Below are 20,106 nucleotides of genomic sequence, written 5' to 3' on the forward strand. Positions count from 1 at the left end.
TAGAAGAACATTAACTGATATTAGTTGCAAATGGATTGTGAAAAGGTGGGAAAACATTCCCTAGGAGTAATCCTTGTATATTCTTTAAGCTGTAACGTAGACTTCACAGTGTTCAGGATAGATTGCAAAACACATATCCCCCTGCATCTCAGGCAAAGAGAGATGTTTTGAGAGATTAGGTATTTGTTATGAGGGGTAGTATTTTTCGAGGAAATAATCAGTGACTAGTAAGCCAAGATGTGGTTTTGTTCTTGGAAACATAAGCTTTTTAGAAGTGTGGGTGAGTTGCTTGGAAGTTAGTGAGGTTGTATATCAACTCTGTCTTTTGGCTTCTTCCTTGCACTATTAAAAACCATTCAGGTAATGTTCAGAGTCCCAGAGAAGATTGTGACTAATATGAATGAGTGAACAAATACAGGGAGGAACTTACGGAAATGACAAAGCAGTTTATCATGGTTCTAGTGAAGTGAATACGAAAGCTATTCCTTGCCTTAGTATAGTTAGGTTTTCACAGATAGGAAACTGTACGCTGTGAATAGGAGAGGAAATATCCTAACATTCTCCCGGTTATTTATGTTCTTTTTCATGTGGTCTTTTCCTAAATAGAAAACCCTCTTTCTCCTCAAAATGCAATTCTTAAAAGCTCCTAGACACTCATCTTGATAATAGCATGTTATTTATTAAATTGTAACTCCTTTTCTGTGAGATTATATATTTTTCTCTGCTGATCACCTACAATTTAAAGTACTGGAATTTGAAGAAGAATTCATACAAATGACTTTTTATCTCTACAGAAGGTTCTATTAACTTTAGTTTAATGTGCTTTGACATGATTGCTGACTAGTAAATATTAGAGGCAGTGAGAGTCTTCTAATTTTTTGTACATTGCTAACTATATCCATTTGATTTTGATTGATATTTGACTGTTAGATTTTTTGACATTAATTTGATTGATATTTAAGTTAAAAAAAAAAAAAGAAAATCTTTTTTTTTGTTTTATTATTTTGAGTGGAGATATGAACATATGACTAAAAATTCTTAGCTCCTTCTCACACTGAAATTAGTGATAATGTGGAAAACTCTCAGTCCTATTGCAGACTTTCTGCTGAACTTCCAAGTAGATGTGGCTTTGAGATATCAGGCAGAGTGTTGCGAAGCTTAACTCTTGCACGATACTATAGGTGACGTAAAGAGAGGCAACCTGTTGGATATAATAAATCCTGCAGTGAAAGATAATTGTTGAGGGAAGTGAAGAAGGAATTGTTTCTAAACCACTGTTGTGGTTTAAACCAGGTCTGCCACTCAGCCCAACACAGCCACTCTCTTGTAATGTCCCACATAAAAAATAAATAATAATAATAACAATAAAAAAAACACTTCTGATAATTTCTGGTAACACACTTGCTTGTGGATATTAAAGAAACACAAGGTACTACCACCCAAAGTATGGATATAACTTAGCTGTTTGCAGTTGCAAACCAGGCAGTGAGAAATTATCAAACTGCACATTTTCAAAAAAATAAGAAAGTAAATTCCATTTACTGAAATCTATCCCTGCTTCTGCTGCTGAAGCAACATACTGAAATTCTACTCTTTCTTCTAGCTGCTTTTGTATAAATATACACTGTGAAGCAGTACAGAGGATTACTGTCATATGAATCTCTGATTTTCTTACTTGCACTTTTCTCCCCTTTGCCTAGGCAAAGAAGGCCATGTGGCGTGGCATCCTTAGGGGCTGTCTTGCTTAGGAGATGTAGCATGAAGACCTTCTTTAGTGAAGGGCAATACTAAAAAAAAAAACAAAACTAAAAACAAACAAACAAAAAAAAAACAAACAAACAAAAAAAAGAAATTATTTTCACTGGAGTAGTCTGTTTTTGTTTTAAAGATAAAATACCAGTCTAATACCAGAAGAGAAGCATATCTGAAAACAGGTTACAACCAACAAAGCCTTCTTATGACAGTAATGTACTTTGATTTTGACTTTTTTTTTCTAATTTCCTTCTGTAGCCAGAAACTCATCTGGAAATAAATCTTTATTTACCACATTTGGAAAGAAGAGGAAAATTTGCATGTGAGAGAAAAGAAGGAGCATCCAAAAATTTGACATTGATTTAAAAACAAAACAAGCAAGAAAACCACCACCCTTCCCATATTAAATTATTTTAATTCAGATTATTGATAGAACTGTCATTAGTTGTGCATTTATAGAGAAGAAATTCTTTTTCCTTTCTTTCCTTCCTACAAGAAGAAATTAATAAAGTTTGTGACTCAATCCTTTATAAGTATTAACAAATTTCACTTGCAAGTCAAGATAGCTCATAAGTAGTTCAATTCATGCCTAAAAATCTTGTGGAAGCAGTAAAAGTTGTTAACTTTGTTTGAATTAAGTGTAAATTCCATACTATAGAGACAAAAAATTACTGTCTTGAATTCTTAGCAGCAGCATGTTTTTGAAGTCAATATAACACCTTTCTTATTTTGCATTTAGAGTCTGTGTATCCAGAGGAGTCTCTGGTACACTCACAAGTGAAGTTTTAGGGAACAGTGTGTATCACATTCAGTTTGGAGTTGTGGATTATCGGATCTTTTCTCAAATTCAACAAAATACTTATATTACATGCCTGTTTTTCTCCTGCTGAAATATTCTCCTTATCTATCTAAAAGACCACGTAACTAAGAGACAGCCTGTGAAATTATTGGGACTTCCCTTATTTCCTCACAAGAATTTTATATGTATTTCTGTCAAGTTTGCTTTCTCTGTGTTCTCCTGGGTTCTGTTATCTCTTTTATGAGATAACAAAACTATGGAACTATGACAGGATCTGAAGTCTAGGTAGAACAGGGGCAGCTGTTTCATTCTATGCCTTGTCCAGCCTTAAAATAAAATACCCTAAATCATATCCAGTTTCAAATAATTCTTACTGGATGTCTTCACAATCCAACTTGATGATTAATCATCATGCCTTATCGGTATATGGCTACCATAGAAAAATTCTTTTCATATCCCATATCTATGGGTCATGTCTTTACAGCTAATAATTTACTTCATCTTCAGCACCTCCAGGAAATTTCCTTTTCAGGACAGACAGCTGCAGTGCCTTGATACTGATTTCTGTGTGGGGAAAAACCTACTATATTTCATCTCCTGTAGATGTACAGAGGAAGCTCACAAATTTTTGATAGCCAACAGGAAAATGAGCTTTGAAAAATCCATCATTTTCATCTGTAAAGTGGTGGGTATTGCCATTCCAGCCATGTTGTTTGCCTGGTTTAAATTCTCAGTTCCATTTCATTGTGGAAGATTTTCTCATTGCTGTTACTGAAAAACGGAAAGAAAAGAAAAAGAAGCATGGCCAGGAACAGAATGATGAAGAATGTTACCAGGTCTTAACAGACACAGTGTCCATGTATTTTACAAATTGCCCAAGGCTGGAACTCATAAGTTTATAAAGTAGTTATGAAATTAAAGCATTACAGTTTTAGAAGGAAGATGTCCTTTGTATAATGCTCTTTCCTGTGAAATAATTGTTTCCCCTCTGAAGTATCTTCACAACTGTTATCTGAGGTCAAGTGCTACAGTTAGATCAGCTTTCTCATCTTATTAAAACAGGTGTTTGTCTTTTACATGTTACTTCTAAAAAATTGGATGAATCTCACATTATTCTCCCCATAAATGTAGATTCTAAAATTATCTTGGGACCTTAGTTTGGTTCTTATATACTTAAAATAACACTGATTTGAAGTAATGAGGGAAAGATCGGTTATTTTATTTACTCATTAAAATGACATTTTAAAGACTGATGCTTAAAATTGCTTGTCCAACAGTTACAGCTTTTTTGTTTGTTTGTTTGTTTTTATTAATACATTTGCAAGCTAAACTTTAACCTAGACCACTAATGGGATGTTTTTAAATTACCTGTTTGTTTTTTTTTGTTGTTGTTTGTTTGTTTGTTTTTTTCATAAATCCCTAAGACAGGAGGGCAAAATTAAATTCTATAACTTTTATGTTCACAGAGTTTTGTCTTTCTGTGTAGAGATAAGTGAAATATTCAGAAAGTTGTCAAACCTTTTAATCTGTTACATAGAAAAGAACAGAGATACAAACTTGTTTCTCCTTGAATTTTATGAAGATCAATTAAACTCTATATTCTGGAAGTTGAAATACTGGCACCTTTTTTTTTCTCCCAGTGGATTAGTCCCACTTCACTGTGGCCACAGAGCTGTTAACAGCATGTCCTAGATGTATTCTAATACTGTTGTATAAATATCTAAAGTGCCAGAGAATGCCATTGATGACTGTTTGGCCTACCATCAAGGTCTGATACTTATTGTGGTATAGCTGAACTTTGATCTAATTAAGTCTCCTCTGACCACTCTTCTTGTGGTTGTTTAGTTTGTTAACCTGTTCCATGAATGGGAATGTGCAGAACTGAGTCAAAAGGTAAGTTAGGTCACTTATTTAAAACCATAATTCTTGAAGAGAGTAACATATTCACATATCCATTTTCCATCAACTTTTATTTGTTTTTCAGGACCTCAGCTCTGCACTGAGTCAACACACTTGTGGGGGGAAAAATGAGGCACTTAGAGCCTCACCATTTGTTTATAGCCTTTTCCCTAAAATATCTGGGAAGAGTAACCTGAAAGATAGATATGAATGTTTTGGTGAACCTTGCTGGAGCTTCTTGTGTATATGAATAAGACAATCTATCTCAAAGAATTCTGGTTACAGCTCTATACGGTATTTTTGTCTTTTAAATATGAGAATTAATACAATATTCTGTTATCAAGACAAAATATATGAGGATTCATATCTGATTATTCAGATAAGTCTTTTTGAAGTTTAAAGCCTCCAAATTGCTTTAGGTTTCAGATTTAATATATGTGTTTGTTAAATGTCATAGAATAATAGAATATCCTAAGTTGGAAGGGGACCTATAAGGACAATCGAGTCCAGCTGCTTTGTTGCACTCAATAAAGTGAAGGGAAATTGCTTACTGCTTCTGTTTCTCTGAAAAACAAAATCTTCTCTTCTTTAACCTTTATTTAATGGAGTATTGACAAAAAGAGATAATCAATTTTAAAACAATATATTAATTCCTAAATTATATTTTTTATTTGAAAGTTGTAATCAAGTTTCCATTTTTGCATTGCAATTCACCACAAAGACACAGGTTTAAATGCCCTGAGCATCTCCTACTGTCCATGCAGAAAATGTCCTGTGGAGATTATCTCATTAGAAAATATGATCCCAAAAGTTCAATCGGTGTTACAAGAAAAGGTGAATCAACGCTTTTGATTCTAAATATAGACAAATAGTCTGAAATGCTGCAGATACTTCTATAGATAGTTGTCTGGGCCTTCTAGTGTGTCTGTAGCATATGTCAAACCACCTGTCTATGTCTGCTAGGGTAGTTACCATATCTTGAAATAACATATGCCAAGCCAACTAACTTTCTGTTCCATTACCATATACACCAGAGGTTTAGCCAATATACTGATTTCAGCTAGGGAATATGGATTTCTAAGTTTTGAGCTGTATCAACAGACTTTCCTAGTCCATATGGGGCTGTAGACAAGTCCCTGCAACTTTTTCAGCCTGCAAATGTTTTCAGCAGGTTGAACTGACATGTTGTTGGAAATACAGAAGCCAACGTGGCTTATTCTGCCATGGATTTTCATCTGTTTTGAAGTGCTATTTTAACACCAATTAACATTCTTCAGTGGTATCTCATGGAGTAAAGGTGGCCTCTGTTTTATTCTTGCTGTTTATACATGTTTAAAAAACAGCAGTTTCCAGAGAAGATGTATTTTAATTTGCCATATGTGTGAAAAGTTTAGTTAGCATATTCATCACCCAGCCCAGAAGTAGCATTACAATTCCTTTCACAGGCAGTTCATAAATTGTGAAATTCCTGTAGAATCTGTAGAATCAGCTCTGTCTCACAAAGAGAGAGTACTGCATCTGTCCTACAGTCATTCTCACATGGGGGGCGGGGGAGGAAGAAGTCAGTGTGGTAGCAGAGTGGACTATCTTGAATCAGGATTTCTAAAAAGTTATGTCTTTGGCATTTCCAAAATACTGATTTCTACTTCCAGACGTGTACAGACAAGTTGTGTTAGCTTTAGTAGTAGTTTGGCCTGTGTGATGGAGAACAGACTTCAGGTCCTGCTCTTGGAGTATGCTATTCGCTTGAGTCCTGTACAGGCTAGATAATAACCACAGTCTCTTTGTTGTAAGAAACTACTGGAGGACAAGTTATAGTTGCTACCTTTTTGTTCTCTTTGGAAACTGAACGGTGGAGCAGCATTCTGAAAGTACTCTCTCATCTTTTGACCTGTATTGATATAGTATCACCTAGCAAATGGATTTGAAATTGCTGGAAATTTGCTCAATGGACAAAATTTGTCAAGGGGCTATCCTATCAGGCAGTGAACCATGCGAAGAGCTCACTCAAAGTTACTGCAGTGATTTAATTCACCAGGTGTATACTTATTAAAAATATTTTTGTGATGTTTTTAGATGATGTTGAAATTAATGTTCAACAATGAAAAATTATTTGTAGCTTTAACAAATAGGCTATCTCTTAATTTCAGCAACGTTGAAAGGAATGTCAACATATTGAGAATTGTTTTTCTTCTTGTTCTTATTTCCACGTCTCCAATGAAGCATCATTCCATATTGGATAGATTTAGTGCATTTTAGTTTAGGTCAAGGCCATTGATTTTGAAAGATTGCTCTTCATAAGATTAGTTCATGTAATTCCAGAAAATTGTTGGGCTGAAGGAATTGGTGATGTAACAGTTATATATTTCCATAGCCACTTCCTGGCTATAGAAAATTGTAACTGTATTCTCTGCGTAAATAACACACCTTTTCTATCTGTAAAGAATATTTTTTCAAATCTTTATGTAATATATAGAAATGGGATATCTTAGTTCTTATATGTTGTGTATACTAGTACTTGCATAAAATAAAAATCAGAAAGAGGACTGTTAAACATTTTCTTTTTTGCTGTAAAATATGGGGTTGCATATTACCATCTGTCATTCTTTTTTGTTGTTGTTTTGTTTCTCTAATTTTAAAAGGGAAATTTATATGTGTGTATGTGATAAATCAATATACACGTTTCAATATAGAAGATGGATAAATACTGAGCAGCCAAACTTTGTTGCAGCTAGAGGACTGAAGTAGTAACTCCTGTTAATAGCCCTTTTAATGTATTTGTAGTGCCTTCTCTGGTCCGGTTTTCTTGGTTTTCACTTCCTGGTGGTGGAACTTTCCTGTTATTGTTAACGGCTATTATTACAAGCCAGGCCAGATCTAATACGTGAAAAATATTCTGATGTTCCAGTTTGTGCCCTTTGTCCTGGCACTGAGCACCACTGGAAAGAGCCCAGCTCCATCCTCTTTGTACCCTCCCTTGGCATTTATAGGTATCAATGAGAAACCCCTGAGTCTCCTCTCGCCTAGGCTGAACAGTCCCAGCTTGCTCAGCTTTTCTTCATAGGAGAGGGCACCTCCCTGGGGACAGGATGTGGGGTCATGGTTGGGCTTGGCTTGGTGTGGCCTACAGCAGGGCTGTGGGGAGCTGGAGCCTGGCCCAGCTGCAAGCCTCACTGGGGCAGGGACAGAAGACCCTGGGACAGATGTGGGGGTCTGGGCCTGGGCAGGTGGGGGAGCCCCAGTGGGGCTGAAGTGGGGTCCTGAGCCTGTGCATGGAGCAGGAAGCCCTGAATGGGGGCTTGGGAAGGGGCAGTGTCAGGGCTGATGGTGCACCCAAGTCCTGGGACTGTCTAAGGGGGCCCTCCCAGAGCACACTTTCTGTTCTGGTGATAGCTGGTATGAAACCAGTCAGTGCACTCTCAGACCAGTCCATGACAAGAAGCATCCCAAAGAGTAGGGATGAGAGAGAGATGTGCTTCAAAGGCACATCGATGCAAGTTAAACTGGTATAGATGTACCCATACTGATCTTGATATTCTGGGGTTCTGCAGGGAAATATAGTGCTATTGCACCTGCTAAGAGATTTTTTTATGGTATGTGGTACTGTTATAAAATAACATAATTATTTGAGATATGTAAAACAGAAAATAACATAATAAAGGCAAAATATTGGAGACGGTTTAGTTGTTTTTAAAAAAAAATCTTATTTTTCATCAAGATAGGCAGAAAATTGACCTTTTCATCAAAACTCCTTAATGATTATTTTGTCTTTATGTGGTGAATACAGAAGCAGAAAGCCAACCTAGTACTGAAACAAGAAAAATAGCACTTCAATGAATGCTTGATCAACAGGTTAATAAAATTCCACCCCTCCAATATCCTAGTTCCGTTGTACATTGCTTTTCAGTGCTTCTTTTCTATGAATCCATACAGGTATACCTCATTAATATTGTAATGCATAATAAAAAGTAATTAAATACAACATGTTTCAAATATCATTGCAAGAAATCAGACAAGCTTTAATTAACTTTATTTGCTAGTGGTAAACAGTATTTGAAGGGACAAATGGAGGATGGCAGTGAACTTACCAACACATTATTTTTACTGATTATCCATAATGTTTTGCACATCAAATTTCAGGCAGTACTGTAGACATATTTTCTATGCTGAGTTGAAAACAGGAGTAAGATGGTCCCTTGCTGAGACTTAAAATGACACAGATTTCAACAAAGTCATTGCAGAGAGAATAATAGCAGATTTCCAATAATGAAATGACGTGTTGCATCAGATAGTGACAAGCCTGGCATACAGTCTTGTCTGCATTCACGTTAATATTAACTGAGATTGTGGACAGAAAATAAGGTTAGATAGATGGGGCAAGGTAATCAAGCTATAGGGAAAAAAAAAAAAAAAAAAAAAAAAAAAAACAACCACTTAATTTACATTTCTCAGATAACTATGGGATTTTTGCCAACCTGTTTTTGCTTGTGTTACTTCTTATTACTTGCAAATTGAAAATAATACAAATTTTGGACTTCCAGACACAGTTTATCTGTTGTTACACTTTTCAGTGATTTTTGCTTTTAACCATTGCATGTAGTGCTCCACCAAATATGTATGTAGTTAAGACTTGACAAAATAGAGACTGTGTATGGTGGGAAGGATTTCTTGGAATTGCCATATGTTAGCACGTGGATAACACCTCTCCAGATTAAAAAGGGAAAAATTGCTAGGGAATATGATGTTGCTAATTCAGTAGGGTATCATTGGTAATGATAGGTGCCTCTCTGTACCTTTAGAAACTGTCACTACTACAATGCTTTGTTTTGAATTTGCATGTATGGATGCTTTGCTACCTGTGTAGTAGTTTACTAGAACTAATATTAGTTTACTGTTAATATTATTAGTCTTTCTAAATTAAACAGCATCTTTGCATCTCATGTTACAGTTTTTAGGCCATGTATTATAGGAACAAAATATGCGCTAGTGCACTTTAAAGCTGCTGTTAATATAAAGAAGACAAAAGGGCTGAGCTGCTTAAATGAGATTTCTCATGCCTGTCTTTCTCAGTATGAATTTTTGTCAGCTTTGTAATAGCTTTATCAAAACTTTCAGGAGGAAGGGACCTATCACTGTTTATTTTGTTAGCATTAGTCTTTTCCACCCCTCTTTCAGTTTTTTTTTTTTTTTTTTTTTTTTTCCCTCTGGTGACCCTTTTTAACTTCAGTTGCTACTCTCTGTAAGTTTTCCCAGAAACAAGTCCTGAGCAGAAACAAATTTACTGGTGGTTTACAGCCTCCCATAGAGCTTTAGGATTTTTCAGTCTCATTGCGTATGCTACGGTTAATCTACACTGCATGTGTTTTTATCTTTCAGGAAACTGAAGCAGCAGTACAGGCTAAACAGCCGAATGTGGAAGAGGTTTTGTCTAAAGGGTGTCATTTATATAAGGAAAAACCAGCCACTCATCCAGTAAAGGTAATGAAGCAACCTTTAGCAATATCCATTACTGTGTAATGGGTTATGCTTCCCCTGTTGTACACTTGTCCTTGATGTGCTCTGTTTAAAATCAATGAAAGAACTTGGCAAAGAGCATTTGTTCTGTTCTGTGACAGTATAGCCAGGAACAATGTAATGTTCCCAGCTAGAATTTTTTTGCATGTTGTGATGAGATTCTTTTATTTGACATTAAGTTTGTTTTACTTATTCAAGAGTAATTGAACGTTGAAACCAAATTTAAATTTATTATGCTTATTTAATGGTATCACATGAAGTCTTTTTATTTAGGTTATTTCTTATTATTTATTTATTATTTCAAATTACACTTCCAGAATTCTGCCCATTAAAAAAAAATGAACTTTTTTTTTTCTAGACAAGGTAAGAGTCAGATCAGAAAGGGGGCCCTTTGCTTTATATTTTTCACATTATGAAATAAAAAAGAGATGGCAATATCGAACTTTACCACTCATTTTATCCCTGCCACAATTCATGTAGAATGACTTCTTGATTTTGTCTTGAAGCAGAGGATGTGTTGTTAAGAAGGCTGATCCCTCCCAACCTTTTTCTTTTAAAAATAGAAATAGAATCCTTTTCCCAGCACAGAAATCAGTTTGAAGGGAATATTTTACCCTTAGTTTCATAAAGATTATATAGAACTTCATGGAGACTTAGAGTATCATCTACTGTCCTGTAGAATCATGAAGCAGGAAATAATATAAAAGCAACCTCCGTAACCAGCTACTTCTTAAAATAGGAGATCAAACTCCTAGTAAGATCACCACTATATGAACCAGAGCTTGATCTGGTTTCTGGTTTTATAACTGCTAGTAAAGGAGCTGTGGACATGATGATTAAGAGTTACCAAAACTGTAATAGGGGCTTATTGATTACATAAGTATCTCTTGCAATTGCTTCTGACTGGACAGAGATAGTAATTTTTATACTTAGAGCTTTTCCAAACCTACATTCTTCAATAACCTCATTTTATAGAAAGGTTTCCTCACAAAGTTAAGATGTCTGTAGGTAACATTGAATTTCTTTTTTGCTACAGTGAATTTCTTGTTTTTCCATCTGTATTTAGTCACATGGAGTATTATTTTGCTACTTTTACAAAATCTCCTCTAATATATGTAAATCCCACCAGTTGATCTCCATTCACAGGAGCACATGAACACACTTTTTTCCATTTTAGAAACTAATTTAAGCATTTTTTTTCTTTCTTTTTTCCTGAGCAGTATTCCTTATTTTTTTTCCCCCCTTGGTATCTAGGTGTTTTATTGTTGTTGTTGTTTTTGTGTATGTGTGTGATCAATTCTCCAAAACAGTGAGAAAATACCAAAAGAGGTGAAGTGAAGGTGACTTAAAAGTAGTATGCTAATGAGGGTGAGCAGAAATGAGGTTTCTGACTCTGGCTTACATGTTTTCCTTGGCTAATAAAACCTTATTGTTGGAAAAAAAAAAAAAAAAATCCGCATGCCCATGCCTTAGGAATGATGGAACAAAAATCATGCTGCAATAACTACATTTACTCACTTGGTATAGCTACAGAAGCCATTTTAAGGCCTTTACTCCACATTTTAGGCATAGAAATTCAAACAACTAAAAAAAAAAAAAAGCAAGGTTTTGGCTTTCTAGATTTTTGTAAATGCATACGAAAATTTTCAAAATGAGTACTGATAAGGAGAAGAACTAGCGCTTGTTTTATATAGCATTGACCAAAGTGTAAATAGTGTGAAATGATTCTGCTTAGGCCAAACTTCTATCATTGAAGTGTACTTCACATCTATTTCTTTTAAGTGTTCACGTCAAAGACTGAAAACTGCCAATTTCTACCAGATTTATTGGAATATGATCAACTGGAACAAGATAACTCTTTGAATAAAGATTATGATGTTCTTTGAGTTGTAGTTTTGACAATGATATTACAAAATGTGTCTGTAAGGAAATTAATAACTATTTGTGGAGTAGTGGATATTTCATTTTTAGTCACTCTGTAATTGGATTTTACTTTTTTTTTTCATTACATTGGGTAGTTCAATTAATTGAACAACCTGTGAAGTTAATTTCTGGTTCACCGTTTTATACAGTAAGTAATAAAACAGTGAATATATACTGTCAGGGCTGTAGAATTGCATTCTTGATGAGGTAGGTTTCCTTAAGCTTTCCCCCATTTCTACTGAATTGGTCTTCTGCCATCATCTTCTGCCATCATTCTTAATGAGTAACTTCCAGCACTGTTTGCTATATTTATGTTCCAATGTAGAGTTTTTAGCCCAAGTCAAAATAATTTTCTATGCAAAAGGTATTTTGTAGTAGCAGAAAGTATTTGTATTTAGATTATGGTGTTTTTGAAAAGGTATTAGTGAAATTGCAAAGTTAAGCACTCAAATTTACACAAATTTTTGAATTGAAGTTGTTTTGGTGGCCTTGTTTTAGGCTGAATCCTACCTAATTCTGTATAGAATATGGAGAGCACTCACACTGTGAACAGTGATTCAGTACTTAAACTCATATTTCTTGTTCAGTTTGTTGCTGCAAGCTGCAGTTTTCATGGGATGTATTCAATTTCTGCTGTGAAGAAAAATGGCTAATCCCTTCATGGACTGTTTCAAAACAGTTATCACAGCGGTGTCTAAGTGCTTCCTAAACATTGCTTTATTTTAGAAATTTATTTCAGGAATGAAAGAGAAAAAACAAACAACAATTGGGTCATAGTACTAGACACTAACTTAAAATATATATAGATATTGCAGTTTTCTTAACTTGTGACATTACACATAGGCATACCAGAAAATTCAATACAATCTCCCAGATAATTATGACCAAAATGTGAGAATTAACTTGAGACAAGTTTGTGTTTCAAGCATATAAAATATTTGATCTGATTTATTTTTATTTTTTTTCTCAGATCTAATTAACTCCCATGCAACAGTGGAGTAGTTTTACCTATGTTTATGATTGGGGGCTGAGGCACAAAGATACTGACATTAAATGTAGCAGATACTTCTATATATCAAATTTGAAACACCGACAGCCAGATTCTTCAACATCATATTATCTAACATTTTATGTGATAAATGCACAGTTTTCATAATTTCAGTTGCAGCTGGGATTACTCAAGAGTTCTGGAAATAAATGTCAATGCCTAATGTTGAAGTTATAGAGGAAAAAAAATAATATTAATAAAAAAGATAAAATTATATGACCTCTTTAAAAGCATCAATTATTTGCATAGCATTGCTTGACAACTTTGTAGAGTATTTAGTTTCCTGAAGAAGCCTTTTCCTAGCTTTCTTTTTTTCTGTCTTAGTTCACCACTGCAAGCTTCTCCTGTGCTAGAAAACTGTGTGTGTCTGGAAATTAAACATATTAATGCAGTTATATGCATTGGGTCTGAATTAATGTTCATAGTTGACTTTGGCATTTCTTAATGCTTTGCAGTTTATCTTTGTAACCTTTGTATTATACTCTAGTTGTGGTGTTTTGAATATAAATTGAACCTCATGGCTTTATATTGTCATGTAATTAAACTGAGGGTAGAATTCCTGAAATCCACTCTACCTCTCAAGCTCCTGAGGAAGCTGATATCATTTACTATTTCACATCTGTAGTTGCACTTTCTGTTGCCAGTCTCTGTGTCCCATTCCTACACTTCTGTTCTTCCCTACTCAGGATCACATCACAGAAGTTGACTCAATTTGTCTTTATGTTGCATCCTGTTCTTACAGACAAAATAAATTAAGCTTAAATGTGCATTTACTGGTATAATGGTCTTTGAACCATATCAGTATATCACGTGTTAGTTTTGTAGTGTTGGTCCATTAGTTGGAGGAAACTGTTAAATTTATGTTCCACCATGAAGTTCAGGTGATCAGATGAGAGGCACATATGTTTCTTGCTTAGCTTACAGCAATTAAGTTTAAAGATCTTTAATTGCTGGGTCTTTAACAGAAAAATACTGACAGGAATAACTGTATAAAATCAATCTAAAAAGTTAAAAATAATAATAAAATAAAAAAAAATGGAGTGTGTGAAATACCCAGAATAGAGATTTCCTTGTTTAAGTATAAAACAAACACTATTAGTTATTTACGTTGTAAAAATAGGTTACCAAAAACTGGTAACTTCACACCACAGAAATAACTAATTGTTTCCACAACTCTGTTTATAATTTCTGTAATTCTCTTTTGTCATTTTACAAGAGGTGTGATGTAGAGTATTAATATATTTTAAAGTAAAAGGATTTCTTACTCTATGTTTTTGAAGAAAATAAAAATAGCAAAACTGTATACCAATCCCTGCTTCAAGCCACCTCCTTCCTTTCTCCTCTCTACCCTAAAGAATTATTAAGCCAAAGAAGACAGTCTACCAGTATTAATTCATGAGACAAGACCTGAGAAGTGGTAACACCAGTAGTTATTTTCTGTTTCATTCGTCACAGCCATGGATTTTTAAATTTTCATACCAGGTTTTCTTTCTTTTTTTTTTTTTTTTTTTAGATTTAGATTTTTTAAATCTATCTTTTTCAAACAGTAATTCTTGTAAAAAGTGTCATCTTTACTTCATCAAAGAATATTGTTCAAGTCCTTATTGTAAGTAATAGGCAGATACAGAAGTAATAGGCTGATAAACATTCATGTGTTGAATATGTATTCCATTTGAAACTTGTCCAGACATAATATTCTTTTATAGAGGAGAAGATTATGAACTCTGTTTTCATTAGAAATTTTCTGTGCCCTTCAGTGGGAAGCCATGAGGGTGAAGCCAGCAGTTATTTCCTAGGATTAAAGTTTGTCTGTCCTCAAATGTGTTGATTTTGAATTTGTGAATCACAATAGTTACAAAAGCTAAATATCTGATCAGTTGAAAATGTAGAGAATGATTAGTCATAGAATTTTGGGTAAGACCTTAATAATATTGCTTTATTAACATAAAGTATACATCTTATGTTATAGTTAACTCTCTGAAATAATAAGTATATTTTCACACCTTCACAAAGCATACCAAAAGCAATGATACTGGAATTTTGGAATACAGGACTGTAAATATATTCTTGGAGGCAAATGAATTCTTAGTATAAGCTGATTGATTCAAGAATCAAAAATGGGATAGGATACATGATCCTTTAAGCACTGACAGTTTAATAACCGTATCCATTATTATCTGTGAAGTGGATTTCATGCTTTTGAAATGCATTTCTTTAAAGTAACATTTACATGGACAGGGAGGGAAAGGTTACTGGGGGTTACTGCTGGTGACAGTGGCAATAGAAAGAATATAAACCCCAACCTCATCTCATCAGTAACAGCACTTGTAGAGATCAGTTTAATCAGGAAACAATGTTTGTGGCAAAAGAAGAGTTCCAGTCCCTTGTCTTGGCACTCCATTTCTCCTTTCCCATCATGTTGTTGGGTGGGAGTGTAAGTAGTGGGGAAAGGAAGAGGAAGGACATAAGGAATACCTGTAGTTTCATTGTCCTCAGTCTTGCATTTAAAATACTACATCACTTCTCTCTCTGAATATGCCTATCTAGTTTTAGTGCTGTCAATGAGATTATTTCATGTATGAATGTTAACATCACTTAAACTGCACTGGGGCTGACATTTAAAGGAAATCAATAAATCAATAAAAGTGTTCCTCAAGGTAACATATTTTGATGTTAATACTTGTCACCAAAGCTCTAGAGCTTCAATTACAGCAAAACTGTTGTGCTCAAAGAAGTAAACACTTTAATGCACGTATGCTAATTTATGGCAGATGCAAGATTGGATCAAACCATAATTGTGATAGAAGAGTTTGGAATAAGCTACTCTCTTATCAGTGGTGTGGATGTTGCCTATATTTTGTCATTGCTGGAAACATATTCCTGGCTCATATCCACATGAATGAATGAAGCAGCTACTCACAGTGAGGACCAATATTATATTTATAACGTTCATATCTCTTTTCTGAGTTACTGTGGATATATGGTAAAATGAAGCCGGTGATAGAGTAATCCTCCCAGCTTTTATTTTTAAGGGCTCTCTGCTACTATTGAATCAATAGATACTGGAGCAGTTCTCTGCATTTTTTAAACTCTGGATGGAGGCTCTTCTTGAGAACAGTAGAAAAAAGTCATAAAAAGTCATGGTCCAGAGTGTGTGTCTGTGGTCCCATAATCCACGCAGAAATAAGATGTGTCATTGTGAATTGTCATATCATAAGTCGCATTTATCATGTACACCTGATTGCTTTTTCTGTGTAGTTGTCATAGTCAAGGAATCTCTGGTATTCCTGACTTTTGATTTTACCCTTAATGCAATTTTTAAGCTATTCTTGCAAATTAAAAGTTTGTTTTTTTTTTTTTTAATTATTATTAATTTATTTTTATTTTGTAGTGCAGAATTGTGTTCATTCTCTCCTGTCCTGTCAAAAAGCATTTATGCAAAAAGCTGTTCAGGTAATGCCAAGTAATATTCTAGCCTCTACTGGTGACAGATATAAAAGAACTTTGCAGGTTTAGAGTACTTATGGCAAAGCTTAAGGCAAATTCTATAAATGCTCTCCCAAGGCATCAGAATATAAAATTGTGCACTTTGAGTGTGTGCGCGCGTGCATGAATGTGTCAGTTTAATGCATATTGTACCCTACCCCTGTCCTACTGACCCCCGGTCTTGTTAGATTCAAGGTAATTAAACGTCTTTCTTAATAGGCATCCTATTTCCATCATGACTGGTTTGTTATTCAGGCTATATATCTAATTGTGACTAGGACATAAGAATACTGAAAGCACCCCTGAGTGGCATTGGTATACTGGACTGCTTTCTGTAGTAATCAGGGAGCAACTAAAAAAAAAAAAATAAGTCTTCATTTTAAGAGTTTAGAGATGCCAGTGTATAATTAACATGCTTCATCCTACTTTGCAGTCCCTAGAGCAAGGAAGAAAGAGGGGTAGAAATATCATTTTCAAGTCTAAATGTCTCTTAGGGTTATCTGAGGACTGCTGTAATTCACACTCCAGACTTTCACTTAGGTTTTGTTTAAAAGTAGCAGTTTAGCCATTACTGTGTGCCCACACTAAAGTTTACGATTCCCTGAGGTGTCCTAAGACTTTTTTTTTTTTTTTTAGAATAGGTGGAAGAATGTGTGCTGCATTTGATATTCCAAATTGCAGGGATTTTACTGATGTGTTTTTAAATGCACAGTTCACCTCCCCATTTGAAAAACGGGTGTCTTGGGTTCGTGGTAAATAAAAAAAATATATATATTAAAATTCTACTGTATGTTAAAGAGGAAGTCATCCTGTTCCCTAAGGCCTAGGGAACCCCGAGGTTCCCTATGTTCATCAGGGAGCGATGCAGTCCAGCTGCTTGCTGGGGGCTAGGAACCAAGGGTCTCCCTAGGTTCCTAGGGAGCCTGTTCTGCCACCCCCAGCTGAAGAGCAGGGAAGGATGGGGTCTGCCCATGGAGTGGGGTCAGGATCAGGCCTGATGAGAGGAACCAAAGTCAGACACAGCCCCAGGTGGGTGGGCAGGGCCATGGGAATGGGAAGGGGCTGAGTTTGATTGGGGACGTCAGTCAGGGTCTGGCAGTTGTGTTGTTGACCCTCAGCAACAGCAGCCGAACTTCTAGGAGGAAAGATGCTCTCAGGACCCTGACACCATGAAGCTCTTTTGCAGCCCAAAAGGGGCATAGTCAATTCTTCCCTCTCTCCTATTTGTGAAAGTTTATTGCTGTTTCTACATGTGTTGTTTTGTTTTGCTTTCATTTGTTTGTTTTTTAATTCAGGTGGTCTATCAGATGGGGAAAAAAAAAAAAAAAAAAGGAAAGTTAAATTAATCTATGCTTTACAAATTTAATGTATTTTTATCTTCTGTTCTAGAAAAAAATAGAAGACTTGAATGCTGACTGGAAAGCAATAAACCACTTAATTCGACAACTAAAGGAAAAGCCAGCATTAGGAGTGCCTGGCCTTTTCTCTCCAGGTGTCTGTAAGTGCTTCAATATGTACATCTTTTCAGATTAGTTACAAATCACACAGTTAAAGTGAAAATGGGTTGAGACAGTCTTAATTCTTCATGCATCCATACAAATTTCAGCTTCAGCTTGTAAATGGGAGGTATGTTGTTATGGCATTCAACTTGTTTTACATTATTTCTATTTCATGTAATGTGTAGCAGAAGACAAATTATGTTATAGATTTGATGAAATGATCGCAGCATGCTTTTCAAATTACTACAGTTTCAAAGTCTTGTGTCATTATTCTATGAAGAGATGATGACTTTCTACATGTATTCATGGAGAAAATACTATGGAAGGAGAAGGTTTAAATTGAAATATAATAATGGTACAGGCCAAATGTGTGTCAATTTGTTGCAGAACAAAATTCTTAAAATACATTTTATATTTGTGAGGCCAATGAAGTTGCACTGTTTCAAGACAAAGCATGAACATTCATAGAAGTTGTATGATAACATGGTAGAAGTAACTCTGGAGTTAAACATTATGTCTGTGGTATAATTTGTGGGTGTCTTGAGTTCATGAGTACAAAAGAGACCTTTTATCCATTTCATTTAAATCATTTGATAAAATTTTTATTATATTTTTTCTAATATTATTTTGCACCTGCTGGTTCTTTGCAAGAGCTACAAACTCACTTTTATCTCCATGATACATTGATTTTTTCCCTTCTGCTTTGCTTTGAAATATATTAATTAGGTATGCATTGAAAATAAATATATAACGGAGGCATTGGGCTAAAATCTGAGTTTCTAAAGTCTCTAAGATTCTTTACTTGATATTAAACTATCTCAGTTGCTTGGCTGAAGAGTGCTTTTCACCTATACAAGTTGCAAAGGGGATCTGCTCAGATTTGGGAGAAATGTTTTCTCCTATTAGGTTGCCTGTAATACAGGCTGTGATGCAGTTGCAGAAGTCACCGGGGATTTGATTACTTGTAGGATGTTTATCCCTCTTGCTTTTAACATGTTATAACGCGTAGTATGCAAGAAAAAGCTGATACTGGAGAATTTTGTACCTTCTACTGGATATTCTAGGATAGCAAAGCAGGAAATGTGTTTTGCAGGGGAGTAAATAATTACACCACCTAGAAAGAATCCAGAATATCCACTGAGACAGTCCAACTTCTGTCAGAATTGTGTATCTTATTTCAAACAAAACAGATGTCTTGCTGATGGCCTATTCAATGTTATCAAATAGGAACTATCATTTACATTTAGCTGTTTAGAACTGCCATGGTTCCAGTGGTGATCTTTTAGATTTTCTAAAAAGGGCTAAATACTACTTGTATTTATTTATTTGTTTATTTTCTAACTGATAATACAGCAGCATCCTTGCTTTACAAGACTTTGTTCTAAGGGATGCTGTGGAAATTTGTTTAATGACATGGGGGAACTGAAAGAGATGTGTAATCCTTGTTGTGCTGGGTCACTAAACTTGCTGTGTCAGTTTTGCATGTCAGCAGGTTATGTCAGCTTCTGGGGAGAGGGAGTGCTTGTGAATTTGCTGTTTCAAAGGAAATGGTAATAACTGAACAACAGAGAGAACACAGAATAGTAGCACAACACTTAATATAGTAGTTTCTATATTAACTAATCTTTAGCTGATGAATTGCAGAATTACTCATTTACCTTAATTCTAGATGTAGGCTTTGACTACTGATGTTTCTGAGACTCAGCAGATGGAATTATACATGCAGAAAATGAAACCACTGGTGTTCTGTAAAGGATTAGGCAGGAAGTAAGATTGATTTCCTTTCTAGTGCCAAGAACACTAAAAATTTGAACCTGTGCTTGTAACACTAATTCATAATTTTTCTTTATTTGGGTCAGTTTACTGCAATAGCATCATTATATATGTATCATCATAAAACTGTACAGTTCAGAAGGGACCTGTGGAGACATCTTTTCCTCTTGTTCAAAGCAGGGTCAATTAGAACAGGTTGCTCAGGGTCATGTCCAGTCAGGTTTTGAAGCCAGGTTTTCTCCTCCTCAGGAAGTTATAGAGTAATGAGGTCACTTTTTAGCCTTTTTTTCTCCAGACTAGGGAACCCAAGTGACCTTAGTCTCTCCTCACAGGACATGCCTTCCAGTCCTGTTACCAGCTTTGTTGCTATCCTCTGGACACTTTCAAGTCTGTTAACATCCTTTTAATAATAT

The 20,106-nt window shown here is 35.1% G+C and overlaps 1 protein-coding gene across 14 annotated transcripts in view; it reads left to right on the forward strand.

Annotated features, from left to right (window-relative positions):
* The window catches only part of DMD (dystrophin), a 1,220,482-nt gene that overhangs the window by 841,022 nt on the left and 359,354 nt on the right, over window positions 1-20,106 (forward strand). For all 14 annotated transcript variants that reach the window (XM_068686720.1, XM_068686803.1, XM_068686735.1 and 11 more), the window contains 2 exons: window positions 9,827-9,928; window positions 17,811-17,919. In XM_068686720.1, the coding sequence (XP_068542821.1) occupies window positions 9,827-9,928; window positions 17,811-17,919 (211 nt within the window). The remainder of the gene's footprint in view (window positions 1-9,826; window positions 9,929-17,810; window positions 17,920-20,106) is intronic.

This window comes from Anas acuta, chromosome 1, assembly GCF_963932015.1.
Source record: "Anas acuta chromosome 1, bAnaAcu1.1, whole genome shotgun sequence".
NCBI lineage: Eukaryota > Metazoa > Chordata > Aves > Anseriformes > Anatidae > Anas > Anas acuta.